At 40.6% G+C, this 24,232-nt stretch overlaps 1 protein-coding gene and 1 long non-coding RNA gene across 2 annotated transcripts; both read right to left on the bottom strand.

Annotated features, from left to right (window-relative positions):
- Nucleotides 1-4,993: 4,993 nt before the first annotated feature.
- Nucleotides 4,994-6,227, bottom strand: LOC121846699. Its single transcript, XR_006083655.1, has 3 exons — nt 6,094-6,227; nt 5,779-5,838; nt 4,994-5,386 (listed from the first exon to the last, which is right to left on the bottom strand). It is a non-coding gene; the product is annotated as an uncharacterized LOC121846699 (long non-coding RNA).
- A 542-nt stretch (nt 6,228-6,769) lies between these two features.
- On the bottom strand, nt 6,770-22,592 carry LOC121846635 (polymeric immunoglobulin receptor-like). Its single transcript, XM_042322779.1, has 9 exons — nt 22,539-22,592; nt 14,472-14,717; nt 14,334-14,415; nt 10,984-11,289; nt 9,025-9,360; nt 8,744-8,855; nt 8,246-8,334; nt 7,968-8,032; nt 6,770-6,784 (listed from the first exon to the last, which is right to left on the bottom strand). Exons 1-9 carry the CDS (start codon nt 22,590-22,592, stop codon nt 6,770-6,772), a joined length of 1,305 nt encoding a protein of 434 aa, XP_042178713.1.
- Between the last annotated feature and the right edge of the window lie 1,640 nt (nt 22,593-24,232).

The raw sequence follows: 24,232 nt of genomic DNA, 5'->3' as shown, positions 1-24,232 counted from the left end.
CAGAAACTAAAACAAGAAGCTCCCACGCTGAGGTCTGTCCAACGCTGGTCCGACCAAGCTGACTCCACACTCCAAGACTGCTTCCATCACGTGGACTGGGAGATGTTTCGTATTGCGTCAGATAACAATATTGACGATTACGCTGATTCGGTGTGCGAGTTCATTAGAACGTGCGTTGAAGATGTCGTTCCCATAGCAACGATTAAAACATTCCCTAACCAGAAACCGTGGATTGATGGCAGCATTCGTGTGAAACTGAAGGCACGAACCACTGCTTTCAATCAGGGCAAGGTGTCTGGTAACATGACTGAATACAAACAGTGCAGCTATTCCCTCCGCAAGGCTATCAAACAAGCTAAGCGCCAGTACAGAGACAAAGTAGAATCTCAATTCAACGGCTCAGACACAAGAGGTATGTGGCAGGGTCTACAGTCAATCACGGACTACAGGAAGAAACCCAGCCCAGTCTCGGACCAGGATGTCTTGCTCCCAGGCAGACTAAATAACTTTTTGCCCGCTTTGAGGACAATACAGTGCCACTGACACGGCCTGCAACGGAATCATGCGGTCTCTCCTTCACTGCAGCCGAAGTGAGTAAGACATTTAAACGTGTTAACCCTCGCAAGGCTGCAGGCCCAGACGGCATCCCCAGCCGCGCCTCAGAGCATGCGCAGACCAGCTGGCCGGTGTGTTTACGGACATATTCAACCAATCCCTATACCAGTCTGCTGTTCCCACATGCTTCAAGAGGGCCACCATTGTTCCTGTTCCCAAGAAAGCTAAGGTAACTGAGCTAAACGACTACCGCCCCGTAGCACTCACATCCGTCATCATGAAGTGCTTTGAGAGACTAGTCAAGGACCATATCACCTCCACCCTACCTGACACCCTTGACCCACTCCAATTTGCTTACCGCCCAAATAGGTCCACAGACGATGCAATCTCAACCACACTGCACACTGCCCTAACCCATCTGGACAAGAGGAATACCTATGTGAGAATGCTGTTCATCGACTACAGCTCGGCATTCAACACCATAGTACCCTCCAAGCTCGTCATCAAGCTCGAGACCCTGGGTCTCGACCCCGCCCTGTGCAACTGGGTACTGGACTTCCTGACGGGCCGCCCCCAGGTGGTGAGGGTAGGCAACAACATCTCCTCCCCGCTGATCCTCAACACTGGGGCCCCACAAGGGTGCGTTCTGAGCCCCCTCCTGTACTCCCTGTTCACCCACGACTGCGTGGCCATGCACGCCTCCAACTCAATCATCAAGTTTGCGGACGACACAACAGTGGTAGGCTTGATTACCAACAACGACGAGACGGCCTACAGGGAGGAGGTGAGGGCCCTCGGAGTGTGGTGTCAGGAAAATAACCTCACACTCAACGTCAACAAAACTAAGGAGATGATTGTGGACTTCAGGAAACAGCAGAGGGAACACCCCCATCCACATCGATGGAACAGTAGTGGAGAGGGTAGCAAGTTTTAAGTTCCTCGGCATACACATCACAGACAAACTGAATTGGTCCACTCACACAGACAGCATCGTGAGGAAGGCGCAGCAGCGCCTCTTCAACCTCAGGAGGCTGAAGAAATTTGGCTTGTCACCAAAAGCACTCACAAACTTCTACAGATGCACAATCGAGAGCATCCTGGCGGGCTGTATCACCGCCTGGTATGGCAACTGCACCGCCCTCAACCGTAAGGCTCTCCAGAGGGTAGTGAGGTCTGCACAACGCATCACCGGGGGCAAACTACCTGCCCTCCAGGACACCTACACCACCCGATGCTACAGGAAGGCCATAAAGATCATCAAGGACATCAACCACCCGAGCCACTGCCTGTTCACCCCGCTGTCATCCAGAAGGCGAGGTCAGTACAGGTGCATCAAAGCTGGGACCGAGAGACTGAAAAACAGCTTCTATCTCAAGGCCATCAGACTGTTAAACAGCCACCACTAACATTGAGTGGCTACTGCCAACACACTGTCAATGACACTGACTCTACTCCAGCCACTTTAATCATGGGAATTGATGGGAAATTATGTAAATATATCACTAGCCACTTTAAACAATGCTACCTTATATAATGTTACTTACCCTACATTGTTCATCTCATATGCATACGTTGATACTGTACTCTATATCATCGACTGCATCCTTAGGTAATACATGTATCACTAGCCACTTTAACTATGCCACTTGGTTTACATACTTATCTCATATGTATATACTGTACTCGATATCATCTACTGTATCTTGCCTATGCTGCTCTGTACCATCACTCATTCATATATCCTTATGTACATATTCTTTATCCCCTTACACTGTGTATAAGACAGTAGTTTTTTTTTGGAATTGTTAGTTAGATTACTTGCTCGTTATTACTGCATTGTCGGAACTAGAAGCACAAGCATTTCGCTACACTCGCATTAACATCTGCTAACCATGTGTATGTGACAAATAAAATTTGATTTGATTTGATTTGATTTGATTTGATATAAATAATACAAATAAGCAAACATTATTTCCTAAAGGTCTTATTGATGAAATACCTATGTATGTAATGTTGTTAATGTGAACATGAATTATGTCCCTATTTCAGATTACTCTGACCTTTTTCTTGCGTTGTACCCAATGATTTATGAAAATTTGCTTGGTAGGTCGATGTCCTCATTGTGGTTTTACAGACGTGTTTAATACGTTTTATGTACACACTTTATTAGAATATTTATTAGATGCGTATTGTTATATTTGGTAGCACTTATTTGTTATCCCTCGCCTCCAACCCCATGTGATGTGTGGAACGGATGTAGGTGGGGCTAGGTCTACAGAAGGGTGCTAATTTAAAAACTCACTAAAGCTCTGACGAAGGCTGTAAGTGTAAGGGTGTTTAACTGGCGGCAGAGAAGTCAGACGCAGGAGGGAAATAACTGTGTTTCCAACGGCACAGTATATATACAAAAAACACCGGAAAACATAATAATAAAAATCAATGGGTAACATAACCCGACGCACACCAGTACAGATATACACATACACTTACAATAAAAATCACCGACAATGTAAGGGTTTTCCTCCTCTTCATCTGAAGAGGAGAGCGAGAAGGATCGGAGGACCAATATGCGGCGTGGTAAGTGTTCATGGTTCTTTTTAATAAGAAATACTTAACATGAACACAACTGAATACAAAAACAATAAACGTGGAACGAACGAAAACCGAAAACAGTACCGTGTGGTGAAAAGCACAGACACAGAAACAAACACCCACAAACAAACAGTGAAACCCAGGCTACCTAAGTATGATTCTCAATCAGAAACAACTAATGACACCTGCCTCTGATTGAGAACCATACTAGGCCCGAAACATAGAAATCCCAAAATCATAGAAAAACAAACATAGACTGCCCACCCCAACTCACGCCCTGACCATACTAAATAATGACAAAACAAAGGAAATAAACGTCAGAACGTGACAGACAAGGACATGAGGGGAAAAAGAGGGTTAAATACACAACATGTAATTGATGGGATTGGAACCAGGTGTGATGGTAGACAAGACAAAAACAATGGAAAATGAAAAATGGATTAGCGATGGCTAGAAGGTTGGTGACGTCGACCGCCGAACACCGCCCGAACAAGGAGAGGGAACAACAAGCATTTCGCTACACTCGCATTAACATCTGCTAACCATGTGTATGTGACAAATAAAATTTGATTTGATTTGACTTTGGCGGAAGTCGTGACAGTGAGGCTAATACGTAAAGCTCATTAAAGAGCAGTAGAAATGGGTGGGCTTTATGACTTTGTGGCTATGGAAGCTAGTGACAGTTGAATCAATTTGAAAAAAATAAGAAACCAGCACACTGCCCTTATATTTTTCTTATTTTTCACATTTATTCAACTGTTACCATGCACCTGCAAAAAAGATAACTCAGATGTGCGAGTGACTTTTGAATTTTCAAATGAGGAAATAGGAAGTTCTGACGAGCACGTAATTGCAGCATTTGATAGTTGTCACTAGCTTCCATAGCCACAAAGTCATAAAGCCCGCCCATTTCTACAATTAATCTTCTTAAAATTGTATTTTAAACCTTTCTTTAACCCTAACCTAACCACACTGTTAATCTTATCCCTAACCTTAAATAACATGCTGACTTTGTGGCTGTTGAATCTGACTCTGTGGCTGTGGAAGCTAATGGAATCTGCTTATCATGGTCTGCCCACGTCTCCGGTTCTGGGACGAGCTCAACCCAGCCTTTAAATTGCTTTAGCCCCTCCTACAGAAACAATGCATTTCAATCAAAAAAACAACACATTCAAAATTACAAATAATATTCAAAATAACATAATAAAAGGTGCCATAAATTAATCAAAGTAAATGTTGATGGATACCAACTTAGGGAACTTAAACAGTAACCTATGATAAACGCCCCACTGTTAATAACCCCCTCCCTCATACTTTAACAGAGTTGGTTTGAACCCCGGGAACTCCTTTACATGTGTCCTTCAACTCTCCACTTGGGTTCATCATTTATTTTGGGCAGACAGAGACCAGGACATGTGAGTTTTCAATGGCGACCACAAACAGTTCTGATTTTGTATGTAGGTTCATAAATTTTATGAAACAGCACAGTTGGAAAATATATGGCAAATATAAATCAACACTGAGATGGAGGGGTAGAGTAGAGGGGTAGAGTAGAGGGGAGCTGAAGGACTAAAAACAAACAAAATACAACTAATGTCAAATATACTGTGTCAGTAAAATGTATATAGTATGTAAAAGCTGGATATGGAAGCCTAAGTGTTGTTGTCCATTTGTAAATATATACAGTACTGTATATATTTACAAAATAATATATGGGTGATTGAAAATAATGCAGACAATTACCCCCATACCTAAAATAAAATGTTTGTGTAATTCCTAGAAATAGTTGCTATAAATAGATGTAACAATTGCATTTAAAAAATCAATGTCCATTGTTTAATATATATAGTACATTTTATTATTGCAGTACAGTAGTTATTATACATAGTAGCTGTCTATACTAAGATCTTAATACACGTTTGATCATGATTAGTTACAGGCATAGGACATTAAACTAGATCAATGAGATCATGATGTAAGAAATAAGAGACAAGGGGAAAGGTGGTGGAACATAACTAATAACAGAAATGTGATGATAATCAGAACAAACACAGCAGACTGCCTTCAGTAGTTTATTACACTAAAGGATAGAGGTGTCTTCCTGGGATGGGTTAAGAGGTATGACAGAATCATATTGGAGGCAGACAGATGTTGTGACACAGGAGAGGGGAGTGTTCTGTCCTTCCAGTAAAAGGAAGGTCTTCTCTGTCAGTCACTACTGTGCTGCTGCTGCCCTCTGCTGGAGAGGAAGTGAAACATTCAGTCACAATCTCCATTGTGACGTTTCCACTAGATACAAATCTAGGATCAGCTTCCCCTTCCTCCTATCCTAACCTTAATCTTCAGTGGTATTTAAAAAAGAATCTGACCCAAGATCAGCATCGAGGGAAACGTCACCCTAAACCCAGGTACAGTCCACACTGTAATGTTATGGATACACACTGATAACAATAGTTTAGCTGGTCACAATGTGATGACAACATTTTACATGCAGCAAAATAAAAAGACTAAGAAAGATTTGTGTGGTTAAAGAGTGATGTTTAGTACACATAGTAATGTGGTGTTGTCTGTATCTTTGTTGAGAGATCAGCATCGTCTGGAACAACAGACAGAGGAGACACCAACACTGACCTGTGTGGTCACCTGTAGAGCTAGTGAGCTGTAGACCACATTATCATCTGGTTCTGCTGACTACAGAGGAGGAACAGGTAGAGAGGTGAACAGGGACAGTTCTGTCATGATGGAGATACACTATAAAACACACTTCTCTGTGAAATTAAAAGTGTAGACAGTTATAATTGTGATATGTAACATAAAGGTGATATATGAGGCCTACAGCTATAATGGTGATGTAACCATGACTATATTAACACTGAGGAAACAATCACCTACTGTTGTTTCTGATAACATAATAGTAGCTGTGGAGAATCAGTAGAACAGCTTTACCTTGGTCTGTCCTTTTAGTTGGGTCTTGTGCTGGAGGCTGACAGTGCTGTATGTGACATCATCATCAGCTTCAGGAAATGGATCCTGTTGGTAGAGAGATACCCAAGTAACAAAAATGTGTTGTTATACTGTTATAGTGTACATTTACCTATTGTCCTCCTAGACACAACTACGACAACATAACCAACAAAAATGGATCACATTTCTTGCAGGTCTGTCGGACAATGGGAATGTACATAGTCAATGGTAGGTTTCGAGGGGACTCCTACGGTATTTACACCTATAGCTCATCTCTTGGCAGTAGTGCTGAGACCCCTATCAGATCACAGCAAAATCACACTCTACTTGAACAGGGCTGAGCTCAATCATGAGGCATCAAAGCCAAAGGACCTGAATAATATTAAGAAATGCTATAGATGGAAGGAAAGTATTGTGGAGATCTACCATAAAACAATTAGGCAAGACACATTGAATCCCTTCTCAACAATTTCCTGGACAGAAATACACTACAGAACAAGAAGGAACAGCACGTCAGAAATCAGCTCAATGTAATTGAAGAATCCATAGAATCTAACCACTTAGATTTGGAAAAAACATTTAACATTGGAAAACTCTAAACAAACAGCAACACGATGAGTTATCTATCCAAAACGGAAATGTTTGGATAAACCACTTCTCAATCTGGTTGGTTCTATAACAAAGAACAAACAGCAGAAACATATACATGATCAAATACACATCTTAGAATCAACTATTAAATACTAGCAGAACCCACTGGATTCTCCAATTACATTAAATGATCTACAGGACAAAATACAAAACCCTACAACCAAAAAGGCCAGTGGGGTTGATGGTATCCTAAATTTAATGATAAAATATACAGAACACAAATCTATCCTGGCTATCCTTAAACACTTTAACACCTTCCTCAGCTCTGGCATATTCCCCAATATCTGGAACCAAGGACTGATCACCCCAACCCCATTAATTACCTGTCACACCCTGACCATAGAGAGCCCTTGGGGTTCTCTATGGTGCAATAGGTCAGAGCGTGACTAGGGGTCTTCTAGTCTTGTATTATGTTGGTGTGAGTATGGTTCCCAATTGGAGGCAGCTGATGATCGTTGCCTCTAATTGGGGATCATACTTAGTGTGGTCCTTTTCCCAGCTGCGTTTGTGGGATATTGTTTCGTTTTGGTTTAGTGCTATGTGCACTACGAACTTTACGTTTGTTTATTCGTTGTTGTTTTTGAAGATTCACTTTAATAAATATGTGGAACTCTACTCACGCTGCACCTTTGCCCGCCCATTATGTATACGACGAACCATGACATAACCGTGGGAAATGCGTCAACAGCAACCTTGGGAAAATTATCATTAACAGCAGACTCATACATTTTCTCAGCGAAAACAATGTACTGAGCAAATGTCAAATGGTCTTTTACCAAATTACAGTACGACAGACAACGTATTTTCACTGCACACCTAATCGACAAACAAACAAACCAAAAAAAGGCAAATTCTTGTTGGTTTCAAAAGCTCTTAATCAATTTGGCATGAGGGCCTGCTGTACAAATTGAAGGAAAGTGGTGTTGCATGAAAAAAATGACGTAAAATCCATGTACAAAAAAACACACATTTCTTCCACAGGGCCGGGGGTGAGACAGGGATGCAGCTTAAGCGCCACCCTCTGCTAACATATGTTTCCCATGCCAATAAAGCCCTTTGAATTGAGAGTCCCAGCTCACTGCGGAGATGGAGTGATTGGTACTAGGCCAGCAGACTGCGAAGAAATAAATAGCAAATAAATAGCAAAGAGAAACAGTTTGTTTCCACTGATATGATGCAGTCAGGTGTATATTTAGTGAACTTACAGTATTAACAACATTTTTCAACATATTGAGCACTGTAGTTGTCTGGTCCTTGGCCTTATTGTCCTCTGGAATAAAGAGAGGGAGATGTCAGTAACTTCTGAGTTTGTTATAGTACAATAATACCTCTGAATGAATTTCTTAAAGACAATTCCTCCAAATGTTTTCTGTCATTCAAGATGAATCACAGGCAAGAAATATACTGTTGGTCACAATATCAATACATTTAGTATTTTCTAAACTATTCTCCTTTTTTATATTCACATAAAATGACTACTTACTATGCCTTCTCCACATCTTCCATGTTACTAGGATACCAGCTGTCACCACCACCAACATGCCCAGAGAGATGAGTAGGACTTTCACAGACCTGATGACAACTTGAATTAATAATACAATTAAAATAGATCATTATAAATTGATCATTTGTGAAAAGGTAACAACTTGTATGATAAGTGGAACAATTATTTCTATTCACATGTGTGGAAGTTGACCATGCAAATGAAGAGATATGATTATTATTGAGATTATGACTATTTATTAAGTGTGCAACTTGTCCTTGCACATGAGTGAGTATAACACAGTAATGCTGCTACTTCTCACAAGGCAACCACAGAGATGTTCTAACCAGGAGGAAGTGATAACAGTCTCTATATGCATTTAGGGAGGGTGTTTGGTTAGCATTAACTGTTGTAGTGTATGATGGAATTGTAATGTTCCTCTGAGTTCATATTATCTAACAACATGTGGGATAAAACATCTGAAGGAGTGATAATAACCTCTGGTGGACTTCCTCCATGTTCCCCTCAGCTCCTTGACTTGTGTTGTCAGTCTGAACAGGCTCAGCAGTTGGAGAGGCAGAGGGTTGTTGAGGGGTTGGATCTTGGGTTGCTGTGAGGTAAAACAACAATATCATCAATGAAGTTAATGGTAAACCAGATAGTCAGGTTGTATAGCAACATCACATTCATAGTTCATATTACAATTAGTTCCAGATGATACCAGTGGATAAAACAAAGTGAATCATATTGATCATAAAGTATGTGATTGATCTACTAACTTGAGGTCATCTTAGAGGTTCTCTGTGTTGCAGTTTGTTGACTGACAGTGATGTGAACAGGCATCTCTAGTTTTCCAACTCTACACCAATACCAGTCAGTGTTCTCCATCTTCAGTCCACTCATAGTCACTGTTAAGACTTTTCTGTTGTTGGCATCACTAGTCCGCGTTAATGTCACTGATGTTCCATGTAAAGTCCCAGAATACCCATTCACACAATCACCACCCATCCTGCACCACTTCATATCTCCAGAATTACTATAGTAACAACAGACAGTGACACTCCCTCCTTCTACTCCAGTCACTTCCTGTTGTTCCACATAGAGTTCTGGAGTACCTGAACACAGGTAAAAAACAAGACTTCAGAAAAGAAAAAGGTGCTCCTTACAAAAAGGTGCTCCTTACAAAAAGAAACAGCCTCCTTACAAATTCCTTCAAGCTGCAATCTGGGTTTGATACATCTATTTTTAGTCTTTTAAATTAATAATAATTATATATAGCCATTGATTCTTGAAGAATGTAACTTTCCTCACAAGCTTAGTTCTGTTACTCCATCATGACCCCAAATATACTCAGCAAATAAAGAAACGTCCCCTCACTGTTGTTAGGTTCTTATTTTTCAGAGTAAATAACTCAAGGACACTAAAGAAGCTTTAATAACCAAGTTGAATTCTTCCCAAAGGTTCTGTACAGCTGTAATTCAGACAACTCAACATTTCTTCCAGCCAGATATATATATCCCACTTAAGACACTCCTCCTTCTCCCCAATCCTTATGTCTTATAGTTTAACAGGAAAAGAGTAACAAGATACGAAATCCTTATTACTCCCTTCAGGGAATTTGTCCTCACCTTCTGACCTCAACTGTCTTTCCTGTATCAACACGGTGCTCTCCTCTTGTCACCCAACACATTCCACAGCTATCTGTCTTTCTACAGAGACCCAGTCTCATTCACTCCTTAATATTCTATGCTTCTTCTCTATCATTTATTTAATATTTCAATGTTCAAAATGTCGAATCCAACACTGTCAACTGTGTTTATTTTTGCAAACTTGCCAGTGATGTCTGAGGACCTGTCTTACAACAGGCCTACAAGCCCTCAGACCAGCCTTAAACTTGCCAGTGATGTCTGGTGAGGACTACAAGCCCTCAGACAGCCTCTTGCCTGGACAGTCTAAGCACTGATCGAGGGATTGTGAGCTCCTGGTGTAACTCTGGCAGTTGTTGTTGCCATCCTGAACCTGTCCTTGCAGGTGTGATGTTTGGATATACCGATCCTGTGCAGGTGTTGTTACATGTGGTCTGCCACTGTGAGGACGATCAGCTGTCCATCCTGTCTCCCTGTAGCGCTGTCTTAGACATCTCACAGTAGGGGCATTGTAATTTATTGCCCTGGCCACATCTGCAGTCCGTATGCCTCCTTGCAGCATGCCTAAGACACGTTCATGCAGATGAGCAGGGACCCAGGGCATCTTTATTTTGGTATTTTTCAGAGTCAGTAGAAAGGCCTCTTTAGTGTCCTAAGTTTTCATAACTGTGACCTTAATTGCCTACCGTCTGTAAGCTGTAAGTGTCTTAATGACCGTTCCACAGGTGCATGTTCATTAATAGTTTATGGTTCATTGAACAAGCATGGGAAACGGTGTTTAAACCCTTTACCTTGAAGATCTGTGAAGTTATTTGGATTTGAACACTAATTATCTTTAAAAGATGGGGTCCTGAAAAAGGGATGTTTCTTTTTTACTGAGTTTATAATCTTGTTTTACCTACATGTACAGTATAGCTCTGTCTATGATTTTCAGAGTGGTTACACAATTCTCATTTCATTTGTTTTAATAGGTTATTTATAATTGGGTCATTATTTAGTATTTGACATTGCAGGATTACAGGACACTCCATAGGACATTGCTGAGCACTATTCATTCTACTTTACTAGATACAAGCAGTGAAGGGATCTTACCTGGAGTGACAGACAGGTAGAACCATTGTATCATGATATCTGTTCCTCCATTGATCTCCACAACACACCTGTAATTCCCATAGTCCCATGACGTCAGGTCAGTCATGGTCACAGTGAAGATTCTCTTGTTGATGTCATCAGAGATTGAGGTCTTACCACTGCTCTTAGGATGGTCAGTACGTACTACATAAGAACATACTTCCCAACCTAATCCTTTACACCAGTATTTCACATGGTTGATGTGATTCAGATCATAGTGACATGGGAAGGTGATGGAGCCTCCAGTCTGCACAGACACATGCCTCACTGTGGAGACATCAACACAAAACACATCTAGGTTGGAATGCAATCCCTTTATTTCTGCACTATAAAACAACTTGTGTGTGATTAAGATTGATACTGTTTACAGCCCTTTATTGAAACATCCCACATGAAACAATAATACAGTCTAAATACTGTAGTATATTTATATACTATGGTATTCGCTACACTGCTTTTGTGGAATTTACTGTAGTATTCACTATAGTGTTTTGCGGATTGATGACTGTAGTATATTGTAGTGACATCTGCCGACTATGCAAGTTACTGTTTAATGAGGGGAACACCTTAACCACAACATAAAGACACACAGGTTTGTGACAGGCCACCTATTGAGTTAGGTCAACAGAGGATTAGTTTTTTTTTGTTTGATACAGATAATACACATTAACAAGAGTACACCAAATGTACTTATTAGCTTTATGAAATACAACAGTGCTTTCACAGAGATTCAGCTGACCAAGTAAACAAGATGACCAAAAACTGTGACAAACAATACTGTACTTCTGATGGTAGAAAACAATAAACAGGTAACCACAGTATTTACAGGGGTGTAAAGTACTTAAGTAAAAATACTTTAAAGTACTAGTTAAGTATTTTGGGGGTTATCTGTACTTTACTATTCATGTTTTGGACAACTTTCAATATTACTTCACAATATTTCTAAAGAAAATAATGTACTTTCTGCTCTATACATTTTCCCTGACACCAAAAAGTACTTGTTACATTTTGAATGCTTAGCAGGAAAATTGTCAAATTCATGCACTTGATCATCCCTACGGCCTAGACTCACTAAACACACATGCTTCGTTCGTAAATGATGTCTGAGTGTTGGAGTGTGCCCCTGGCTATCTGTAATTAAAAAAACAAGAACATGGTGCCGTCTGGTTTGCTTAATCTAAGGAATTTGAAATTATTTATACTTTTACTTTTGATACTTAAAGTGGAATATCACTCAAAAACGAACTTTGGTATTTTTTTCATTAGTTTACTGTTGATACAGTCCCAAAATGTTTTGCAAGTCAGCAGGGGTAGACTGAAACAATAATTCAGGCTGGGAATTTGACTCTATCCCATGCCACCCTGTTCACGCAAACCACCAGACAGCTAATTTTGTAGGGTAACCCTATTTGTTGTTGTAATGGGTACCAAACTAGGTATATATTTGGCCACTATGTTCATCTGGGAAGAAATGTATCCACATTTCAAAATACAAACATTTGGGACTGACTAACAAGTAGCCTATCTGAACACTGAGTTTTCAAGGTATGCTATGGCTGTGGGTGCACCCTCAAAAACTCACTAGGAATACACCAATCATAGCACATACAAATGTACAAGGCTAGACACACAAAACAATTAGCCTACACTTTAAAAAGAGAATTAGATACACAGAGTTAGCTCAAATGTTCAAGTGATTATCTTTATATTCAAGCATCAAGCATATCAAAAGAATCAAAAACTTCACACATTCACTGAACGTGAACATAAGCTACAACAATGTAAGTAAGTATAACACAAAAGTCAAAAAAGCGCAACTCTAAAAAAAAATGTAGATTACAATGTTCACTCACTGATGTCCATAAAGCAAACAGGACAAAAATAAACACATCTACACACTGAGTCAATGAATTTGAACATTGGCTACATAACTGCAAGTATAATACAAATGTCCAAAAACATGCCTCTGTACAAAAGCTTTAACTCACAGCAAATGTTCTTTCACCCTTGTTAGCCTGTTAAAACCTGTTAGGGAGGCTGTGAATTTTCGCAGCTTTTTTGTTAAAAATCGCGCAACATTTCAGCGCCCTGCTACTCATTCCAGGAATATAGTATATGCATATGATTAGTATGTGTGGATAGAAAACACTCAGATGTTTCTAAAACTGGTTAAATCACGGCTGTGACTATAACAGAACGTGCGTTTCATCGAAAAGTGCAGGAAAATCTGATCACTGAAAATGGAAATAAATATCCATGCGCCACTTCCAGGCATTGTTAAAGGTGAACCGGATTAAATGAGGCCGAGGTTGCAGTACCTACAGCTTCCACACGATGTCTAGAGTCTTGTCATTTGCTTAGGCTTTGATTCTTGGTCAAACCGACCCAAGGGAACCATTCCCTCCAGGCCTCCAACAGGATGTTTTGGTTGAGATTTCTCCGGGCATTTTTTCCAGACGGTCACCTATAGAATTTACATCGCCTCCTGATGAATTTTATCGCTTATTAACGTGTACTAATACCTAAAGTTGCATTACAAAAGTATTTCGAAGTGTTTTGTGAAAGTTTATCGTTGACTTTTTTAATTTTTAAAAATGACGTTGCGTTATCAAACTCAGTTTTTTCCTTGATTACACAGTCTTCATAGATCGATATCTAGGCTATATATGGACCGATTTAATCGAAAAAAAGACCCAAATAAATGTTTATGGGACATCTAGGAGTGCCAAGAAAGAAGCTCGTCAAAGGTAATGAATGTTTTATATTTTATTTCTGCGTTTTGGGTAGCGCCGGCTACTGCAAAATCTGTCGTGTTAGGTGACGTTGCAGTATTTTGGGGGTACATGCTATCAGATAATAGCTTCTCATGCTTTCGCCGAAAAGCATTTTACAAATCTGACTTGGTGGATAGATTCACAACGAGTGTAGCTTTAATTCACTACCTTGAATGTGTATTTTAATGAAAGTTTAATGAAATTATGAGTTTTATCAAAAACTATAGGTGGCGCTCTGAAATCCGCTGAGTGTTGTTCCTGCATGGGAACAGCATTCTGCGTCATCCTTAAGAAGTTTTAAGGAAGAGACATAGCATAGCTACTTCAGAGTAACCAGGAAGTAATTACCACTAGTAAACCAGTAGGCGGCGCAGTAACTCACTGCTCTCCGCCATCTTGTCAATGATGTCATCTTTGTCAAGTTCCAAAGAATCTCCTTCTCTGTTGCATTCAAAAGGAATGCTTCAAGGTTCTCTTGAGTGAGGGAGGTTAATTGGCGGTTCTTCACGAATTTCAGGGTGGAGAAGGTCCTCTCACAAGCCACCTGAGTGACGGATAGGGTGAGGAGGAACTTGTAGCCCAGACCCATGATGTGATACGCATCCGTGAGCAGATTGTACTGAGACAGGAGCAGCATATCGGGCAGTTTTTACACGCGGAACAACTTCTGCTCACCAACTCCACTTTCATCAGGATCCTCAAAGCCTTCCCCGATTCATCACTGGCGGCGGTGGCCCAGGTGTTGTACTCCTCCAATGCTGAATGTTTCAGTCTTTCCCACTGTTGTGCAAGGCTGATCAGTTCAGCCTGCAATGCCTCAACAGTGGCATGTTCATCAAATTCCAGTAAGCATTTGCTGAGCTCCTGCATGGCTGTCTTTGGAAGGCCCTTGACCCACTCAACAAAGTCGTCTGCTGCCCTCTTCACACCCTCAAAGTCTCAAGGCACACCGTCAACGAGTGCTGTGCTGTTACGATATCCATGCCACTTGTTTGCAAGAATTTAGAGAGAGGGACGTCTTCTCAAAAATGCTGAGAAAAATCTCAGTTGTAGGTATGGTTTCATACTTTAGGAGAGCATCCTTGTACCCTTGGGCCTTGCTTCGGGTGGCAGGTTTTATGGTCACATCCTTTTCAATTCTTTCCATAGTGATGACCACATGCGTGTAAATTGCACCGTCAGGCTTTGCAAAGCTTCCAAATACTTCTCCCAAGGCCTCGTCTTTGGCCCACCAGCGTGTTTCACCAATTACATCAAGCCGTCTGTGTCTCCTGTCCTCACTGGTTTCCTCTCATAGCTTCATGCGCTTGTAGGAATCTCGAATGAACACTGCAATGTCATTCAGTAGTGAGAAAAGGGATTCACTTGCCACAACAACCCCAGTGGTGTCAGTTAGCACAAGGTTGAGGACATGTGAGTACACCATATGTGTACTTGGTTAGGAGACTCTCCTGTGAGCAATGCAGAGAAGCCCCTGTATTGTCCCTACATATTACCTGCGCCGTCTTTTGCATTACCAACACATTACCAACACATTACCAACACAACACGTTTGATATCTATGTCCATCTTTTCAAGGGTCTGTTTCACAAGGTCCACAAAGTACTGTCCAGTTGATGACTCACAGTCAATGACCTCAATGAGTCTCTCGTGGACAAGATCAGTGACATATCACAGAACTACTGCACACTGATCTTTGGATGTGAAATCCTGTGTTGTGTCCATTTGTATTGAGAACATCCCTGCCTTTCTCACTTCAACAACAATTGTCTGCTGAATCAACATTCTGATGACTTCAATTACTTTATTTGCTATTGTTTTGGACATCATAGTTACCAAGGACCCTTTACTTCCCACCTGCTTCTTGCTCTTCTCAATGCAATCCCTAACATGCTCTTGTAGGAAGACATCGTATTTGCTAACAACTAACGCTAGCCGGAGTGAGATGAGCAAAAATCTAATATGGGAACATCAGATAAACCCTCAAGCTTTTTCAGCTAGTTGGCCATCAAAAACGCACTGATAAACAATGGGGAATAGTAGCCTGCTACTGCAGCTTGCCTGCCAATGCATGCTTCTCCCAGCCCACATTTTGACAAAGTTGGAGCTTGCCTGCCTGTCCGCCTATTTGATCGATGAAAAATATATTTGATAGAATATCTCTTAGTTGTCGATCTGTGGATAACAGTCGTTCATTTTCAGCATAGCTAGCTAGTTAGCAAAGTGATTCACATTTCTTGCTAGCTAACCAAATGACACCAGTATGGCTAGCTGTAGCCACCGAAAAACAATGAAGGGGAAAAGTCGGTCACTCATTCACTCACGCCTCCAATTAATGACAAAATCTTTCCAGCAGCTAGCTAGCTAATGTTAGGCTCCGTGTTTTTAGCTTGCTAAATAAATATCTACATAAATAGATACCCTAGCCTTTTAGCCACATTATGACTAACTTGTGATTATTTCCCTTGTTAGTTTGATTGTACTGACTCTTCCTTGGCTAAATGGAGAAATCTGGAAACTGATGAAAGAATGAGATCGTGCTCTAAAAACATCCCTAAAGTCCAAATTAGAGCAGGACAGACATAGGTTTACTATGTTGAGAAATAAGGTAATGAAAGAAATCAGACAGGCCAAGGCAAACCTTTTTATTAACATAATTGGTGAAGCAAGGGAAATTCTAAATTGATCTGGGAGAATCTAAAAAGTTAACAGGGAAAGACCATAGTAACACTGCAAAAAGACTAAGAATCAAGGTGAATGACAATCTAACAAAGGATGCAGTCGAAATAGCAATAGTCCGGGGTTGTTTCCAAGGGTCTGGAAGTCGGCCATAATAACGGCCATCTTTAAATCGGGTGACCCTGCTGACGTGAGTAACTTCAGGCCCATTTGTATACTACCTGTGGTGTCGAAGGTTGTTCAAAAGTGTGTAGCAGAACAACTGATTGCCCACCTCAACATCAGCCCCTTCACATTACACTCCATGCAGTTTGGCTTCAGAGCAAAACACTCCACAGAAACGACCAACTGCTATCTTCTGGAAAATGTGAAGTCCAAGATGGACAAAGGGGGCATTGTTGGGGCTGTGTTTCTGGACCTAGAAGGCCTTTGATACTGTTAACCATGAGGTTCTCATCACAAAATTGTCCAAGTTCAACTTTTCCCCCGATGACTTGAGATGGATGAAATCATACCTTGAAGGCAGAACTCAGCATGTCAGAGTGAGCAATGAGCTGTCGCCCACTCTGAGCTATGATGTGGGCATGCCCCAAGGTTCAATACTCGGCCCCTCCTGTTCAGCCTGTACATTAATGATCTGCCCTCCGTCTGTACTGGTTCTGAAGTTCAAATGTATGCAGATGATACAGTGATATATGTGCATGCAAAGAGCAAACAACAAGCTGCACAGAACTCACTACTGTAATGGTCCAGGTGACAAAATGGCTCAGTGACTCATGTTTGCATCTCAATGCGAAAAAATACGTCTGCATGTTCTTCACAAAGAGGGCAACTGATGCTAACTGAGCCAGATGTCTATGTATCAGGGGAGAAGCTCCAGGTGGTATTTGAGTTTACGTACCTTGGCATCATACTTGATTTCAACCTCTCTTTTAAAAAGCAGGTGAAAAGGGTAACTCAAATAACCGAATTCAATTGCTAATTTCTGATTTATATGAAATTGTTTGACTACAGAGGTAGCAAAACTGTACTTCAAATCTATGATAATCTCCCACTTAACACACTGCTTGACTAGTTGGGCTCAAGCTTGCTGTACAACATTAAAACCCATTCAGTCTGTCTACAAACAGGCTCTCAAAGTGCTTGATAGGAAGCCCGATAGCCATCATCGCTGTTCCATCCTCAGAAAGCATGAGCTCCTGAGTTGGAAAAATCTCATGCAATACACCGACGCATGTCTTGTATTCAAGATCCTAAATGGCCTGGCTCCCCCTCCTCTCAGTACTTTTGTTAACCCTTTCATGCGTGAGTTCCAAATATCTCTAACGGTCACCCCAGCGTGAGTTTTTATGCACGTGATGTTAGAACGTTCTCTCCATTCCAGAGTGTGATTGATACGTAACAGTACATTTAATCGGCGCTGCCCTCAAACCAAAGCACGCAGCCTGTTTTTATTTGTCAATTTTAAATTATTTTCTAATAAGTTTTTTTTATTTCTAATAACAGTTTGAAATGAGGTGTGTTCCGCCTCATTCATTCACATACAAGTAGTCATTTTTACTTTTGCGGACCAATTATTTTTTTTGTCATTTCTGACCCGGACAAAATTCCCCAAACACTTCTCAATTGTTTGTGCAGTTCAAGTCTGCAGACATTTGCTCATCTGCCGTGCTGCACACACGTGTTCATGTTTTCCACCTGTCGCCTGCATCGCAATCAAAGTTGTTTTCGTTACCAATAATAACTTTGGAAATGTGTGCGTTTCTATCAAAGTGCCTTATTACGTTATAATAGTTTCCTGCATGTCGTTTCTACTGTAGCATAATATTTTGGGTATATTCCTTATAACCGTGGACACGCAATGTAACGTTACTCATTTCATAACATTTATGGTGTTCTACTCAATGATTAGGTAGCTAGTTACATTATTCTATTAGCTCTGGAAAACAATGCTAATTGCGTCAGGGAAGTATTAGCATGTGTTGTATTTTGAAGCTACCCTGGCTTTATGACTCCCAAGTGGCACAGCGTCTCCGTGCTAGAGGCGTCACTACAGACACCCATCTTCAAATCCCGACTGCATTTCTATCAAAGTAAGTGCCTTATTACGTTATAATAGTTTCTGTGTGTCGTGTTATACTGTGTCTACTGTAGCTCACTGTGTGTATGGAACATAATATATTTGTGTATATTCCTTATAACCGCGGACACGCTAGGTAACGTTACTCACCTTTATGGTGTTATATTAAATTGTGCTTATGTAGCTAGTTACATTCTTCTATTAGCTCTGTAAAACAATGCTAAATGCATCAGAAGAAGATGTTGTATTTTGACGCTACCCTGGAAAAATTTATAAATATCTTATACCACTTGGCCGTTTTCTGAGTGCATTCCCCAAAGCTGTTTATCATGTCAGCCTTATCCACTGCCCCCATTTTGAGGTTATAGTCAAGCACGCAGTCTGGTTTGATGTTTCTCTGTCTGGTTTGTTTCTCTCTCCCGTCAGGTGGTCCAACTTCCCTGTGGATGACATGGTTGCTGTATGGACAGAGGAGAGGACATGGACGCTCGTTTGTCATGGAACTTTACTGCCAGCTGTTAACATTTTTTATTTTGTATAACGGGTCATTTAGGATGGCAGTAGCGTTGTTGATGAAATGCAGTCATAGCAGCAGAACTAGAAAAGAGGGTGGCAAAGAAGGGAGTTGCAAACATAGGATCTCTGCACGAGTGTTCTCTTATGGAGTTCCTCTTTACGGTCACCAGAAATGTATACATTTCACTAATTGTGGCTGCTGCTGCCCCCCACCCCCCACTCCAGACTGGGACTCATCAACACAAACAGCAGGGCCAGGAGGGGTGAAATGGCTGGCAGCCTTCCAGCTACCACAGAACTCCTGTACTATCGGTCTGCCTCTGTCACCACCAGCATCTTCGAAGGGAACTGGGACTTTGTCAGTCGACAAGGGATCCTCTGTCACTGTCAGAACCTGATTCCTGACATTCAGACTCATTGTCAGAATTTTTTTAAATCTCCATTTCTGAGTTGTCTCCTTTTGAAAGACATTGCTAATGCTACAGCTTAGCTCATTAGCTACGTACATAACAACACTGAATGGCTCAGAGCAGGAGTGAGAGGTTACGTGATTGACTGCCTGCACGCGCCATTTGTATCAATAAATCACTATCAGAAAATGTTTTGTGTAGTGTTCCTATATTTACTATTTTATTCACGTTTTTCAATTACCGGTGATAAAATCATGCATTCCGATTTTTGCATAGATTGTAAAGGGCACATAGTATTTGTGTAAAATAATGTTTTGAAGGTCGTACTGATTATGAGCTAAGCTAATTCCAGCTATGTGTGTGGAGCCATGTTTGTTGACATACAATGCATTCTGGGTTTCACTTGATCGTCTGTCGGACCAAAGATGCTATAGCAAAATGAGGTAAGAGTTCGCAAATTTTTTGAGGACTTCCGGAAATTACTGGTGGGATGTGAACGACAGTAGATGACACCCCTTCAACATGCATACTATAAACAGACCAAACACATCTCGTCTTCTCTTATTATCTTCGGTTTCTGTGAGGAAAAAAAATGCATGGCTGCGCTGAAACTAATCTTCGGATTACTTTCGATTTCTATAAAGTGTTTTACATAGTTTATTTCGATCAATGGTGAGCTCACCCGTGATGTGATTAATTATACATAGTAATTGCTATTAGCAAATTCATATTGTAGTTTATGTCAGCCTAGAGCTAGAAAATATGACAGCTTGTGTGGGGTCAATCTTTGCTCAGTTAGCGCTAGAACAACTGTAGCCTACATTTTTCCGGTTAGGATGATTGTGTTATGCTATATATACTGTACTTCTGTGAATATCTGAACATTGCATCCCAAAATAAACTGCTCACATTCTAGACATAACTTTGCAAGGACTGTGTTTGTGTAAATAGTTTCTGAAAAAAGTGTGGCCAGCTCAAACGCTGATTGTTGCATCATTCGAAACTGGCCGTTCTAAACGAGCATTCTAAATGAGTGTTCTAATCACACATGTGTGATCGTGCTTCAGGGACCACTGTGATTAAATCGATCACACCCGTGTGATGGCACATTTGATTGTGAAAGGGTTAAACAGAAAACCCAAACATATGGCAGCAGATCCACAAGGTCTGCCATTAGAGGTGACCAAGTATAGTTCCCTCACGGAAAAGCACCTTTAGTCAATCTGCATTCTCTGTGAGAGCTTCCCAAGTTTGGAATACACTGCCATCAGACACACACAACTGCACCACCTATCACACTTTCCCAAAAAAACATGAATACATGGCTAAAGGCCAATCAGACTTTAGTTGTGTATTGCTGCTTTCCATGTCGTCTGTTGTCTGTAGCTTGTGAGGTGTGGAAACACTGTGTTGCATTTATGGATTTTGTCTTGTTGCTTTTTGTGCTATGTTTCTCTGTCTACATGCTATGTCTTGCTTGTCCTATGCTGCTCTGTGTGTGCTCACTGCTCAATGATTGTCTGTATTGTTATTGTAATTGTTTTAATAACCTGTCCAGGGACTGTTGTTGAAAATTAGCCGGCTGCCTAAAACCGACACTTTTACTGAAACGTTGATTAATGTGTCCCTGTATTGTGAATACTACAGTCATGCCTGAAAAAACAATACATTGAATACAATACTTTAAATCAATCAAATCAAATTGTATTTGTCACATGCACAGGGTTAGCAGATGTTAATGAGAGTGTAGTGAAATGCTTGTGCTTCTAGTTCCGATAGTGCAGTAATATTTAACAAGTAATCTAACAATTCCCCAACAACAACCTAATACCTAATTTCTTCAGCCTCCTGAGGTTGAAGGCGCTATTGCGCCTCCATCACCACACTGTCTGTGTGGGTGGACCATGTCTGTGATGTGTATGCCTAGGAACTTAAAACTTACCACCTTCTCAACTGCTGTGCCTTCGATGTGGATAGGGGGATGCTCCCTCTGCTGTTTCCTGAAGTCCACAATCACTACAGCCATGTCAGCAAAAACACTACAGTGAATACTATAGTATACCAGTCATGCCCCCAAGAACACTGCAGTGAATACTACAGTAAAGTCTGCAAAAACACAACATTGAATACTATTGTATACTACAGTCATGTCTGCAAAAACACTAGTCCGCAAGACTATAGTATATAACTATAGTAATACTACAGTATTTATACATAGTATACTTTAGTATTTTTCATGTGGGTAAGCTGTAAATGTGTAATATATTTGTAGGTTTGAACTAGGATCACAATGGACATAAATGTACAACTTATTTTGTGTTATTCTCAACACATTTCTAAATACATTGTATCCACATTTGTGGTTGTTTTGTTTTTTAAGTAGTCAGATAAAATCTATCAGTCAAGGGATACTATAAAGTGTTGAGTATAGTATTCTACAGTATACTGCAACATTCTACAGTAAGTGCAACATGATCAAGTCGGAACCTCGGTGGAAATCCCCGGCATGAGCTCACCAAGGACAGCACGTTCAAATCAAAACAGCAGTAAAACTAGCTAGCAGTCCAATCCATCTAAAAATTCTAAATTAAGTACTACGTGATTGAGGACTACTAGAAGAAGAATAGAATGGAATTCTCCATTATACGACAAAAGTATATTGTAAGCACTACACGATCGAAAGGGATACTACAATCTATCATATAGTATTCTCAGTATACTACAATCAATGTATACTACAGTATACTGGGGCGGCAGGGTAGCCTAGTGGTTAGAGCGTTGGACTAGTAACTCAAACCCCCGACTGACAAGGTACTAATCTGTCGTTCTGCCCTGAACAGGCAGTTAACCCACTGTTCCTAGGCCGTCATTGGAAATAAGAATTTGTTCTTAACGGACTTGCCTAGTTAAATAAAGGTAAAATAAAAAAATAAAAAAATACTACAGTGTGGTGTAGAATTCTACAGTATACTACCGTTTACTATAGAATTCTATAGTAAGTAATACAGTTTTCTATAGTAAACTGTAGTATTGTTGTTTGTAGGAGATTACACATACCTGCTGAGAGTCTGGGAAGATGAGGAAGAGGAGGAGGATGAGATGGGGAGCCATGTGAGGTTTGACTCTCTGTGTGTGTGTGTTTGTGTGTGTGTGTGAGACAGGTATCTATGTACTGATGTGTGTGCCAAGAAAAAAAGTCAACAGCAAGAATGACTCTATTTCCTTATGTTCACAGACCTCACTGTCTGTAACTCTCTTCCTGCTTCTGTTTGTGTGTACATTCCTCCCTCAGTGGCAGACAGCAACTATTGCATCATATGGACTAATTTAACCCCATAATCATAGTCACTAAAATATATTTCAGCTTTCTCTAAGGCCTTTTTGGGACCAAGATTCACTACTATCCTGTTGTCCTCTGATGCAGGGACATGATGCACCACATTTTCAATGGCCAAATTCAATATTTCTGAAGAAGGCCATTAAAGGCTAAAATGTCAGTCTTTTAAAACTAGTAATGTTTAATAGTGAGCTAACATTGCACCTTTTTGTTTCCAAATTCAGTATTTCAGAATTAATTCTGTATAAAAAAACTATCATACATTTGTATCAAAGAAATGGATAGAATTGAGATGTGCTGCAGAGGTGGAGTGATGGGAACTAGACCAAGACCTCCATAGACTCTCACGTTAAACCAGGTTCATAGTTCAGGGTCCTCCAGACCACAACCCAGTCTGATGTGGTTTACGTTCAACATGAACACGTTCTATCTCTCTCCCTCTTCTATACAGGAAATAATGCCTGGTCATACAGTAGACGCAGCTCATAGCCACAGATAATGTATTCATAGCCAAAGTGTCAAAGTTGGCTCAGGAAGTTGCAGTACCACAAGGCTGCAAATCTTGAGTAAACTCATTCCATGACGTCATATTAAATACTGACTATACCTTTTATCTTTGGCTCCATCTCAGTAATCTACTTCTGATACATCAGAATGTAACACTCAAACTCACAAAGCACAGAACAATTTTTGATAGCCCATAGGCACTTCTATCATTGCGTTTGAAAGCTACCTACACAAATAGCTAGCTAGAACAAAGTGTTAATAAGATAAATTCATTTAAAAAGATTAAAAGCATTTTCTTTTGAATTTCCTCTGTTGTATTTTTGTTTTTCAGTCCTACTACCCTTTGTTACTGCCTGTAGGATTGGCCCAGCGGTTTGAGGCTTGAAAGTATTAAAGTGGAGGCAGACGTTGCTGATGCATGCCAGATCTTACAATGCCTGGATAGCTATTTTACATATCAGCAAACCGCATAAAGGTTGTGTTCCCCTGCTCAGATGTTGCATGCATCAACCAATGGTTGCCACGTTGTCATCAATTGTGCTGTCGGGCACTAGATTGCTATAATGCGACCATGACTACATACATGTTGTTCTCTAGTTCTACTAAGAATATTCCAGATGGACTGCATATTTATTCATTGGATAGTTCTCCCATTGATTGGCTTACCGCCGACTAATATCTGGGCATCTGGATTGACAAAGACTTAATTTTTTTTTTAAACATATGGATGAGCTAGTTAAAAAGCTAAGATTTAAAGTGGGCTTTTTAGAAATAGATGTTGCCTCTTGCTAAATAGCAGGAAGCAGAATGTACAGTTGACTTCCTGCCGTTTCTTGATTATGATGACACCATTTACCAGACTGCAGCAGCCACTACTCTTAAACCTTTGGATGCCGTCTACCATAGC

Source organism: Oncorhynchus tshawytscha, linkage group LG06 (assembly GCF_018296145.1).
Source record: "Oncorhynchus tshawytscha isolate Ot180627B linkage group LG06, Otsh_v2.0, whole genome shotgun sequence".
Lineage (NCBI taxonomy): Eukaryota > Metazoa > Chordata > Actinopteri > Salmoniformes > Salmonidae > Oncorhynchus > Oncorhynchus tshawytscha.
Note: the sequence above shows the minus strand (reverse complement) of the source record. Positions and strands in the feature narration are given on the sequence as shown.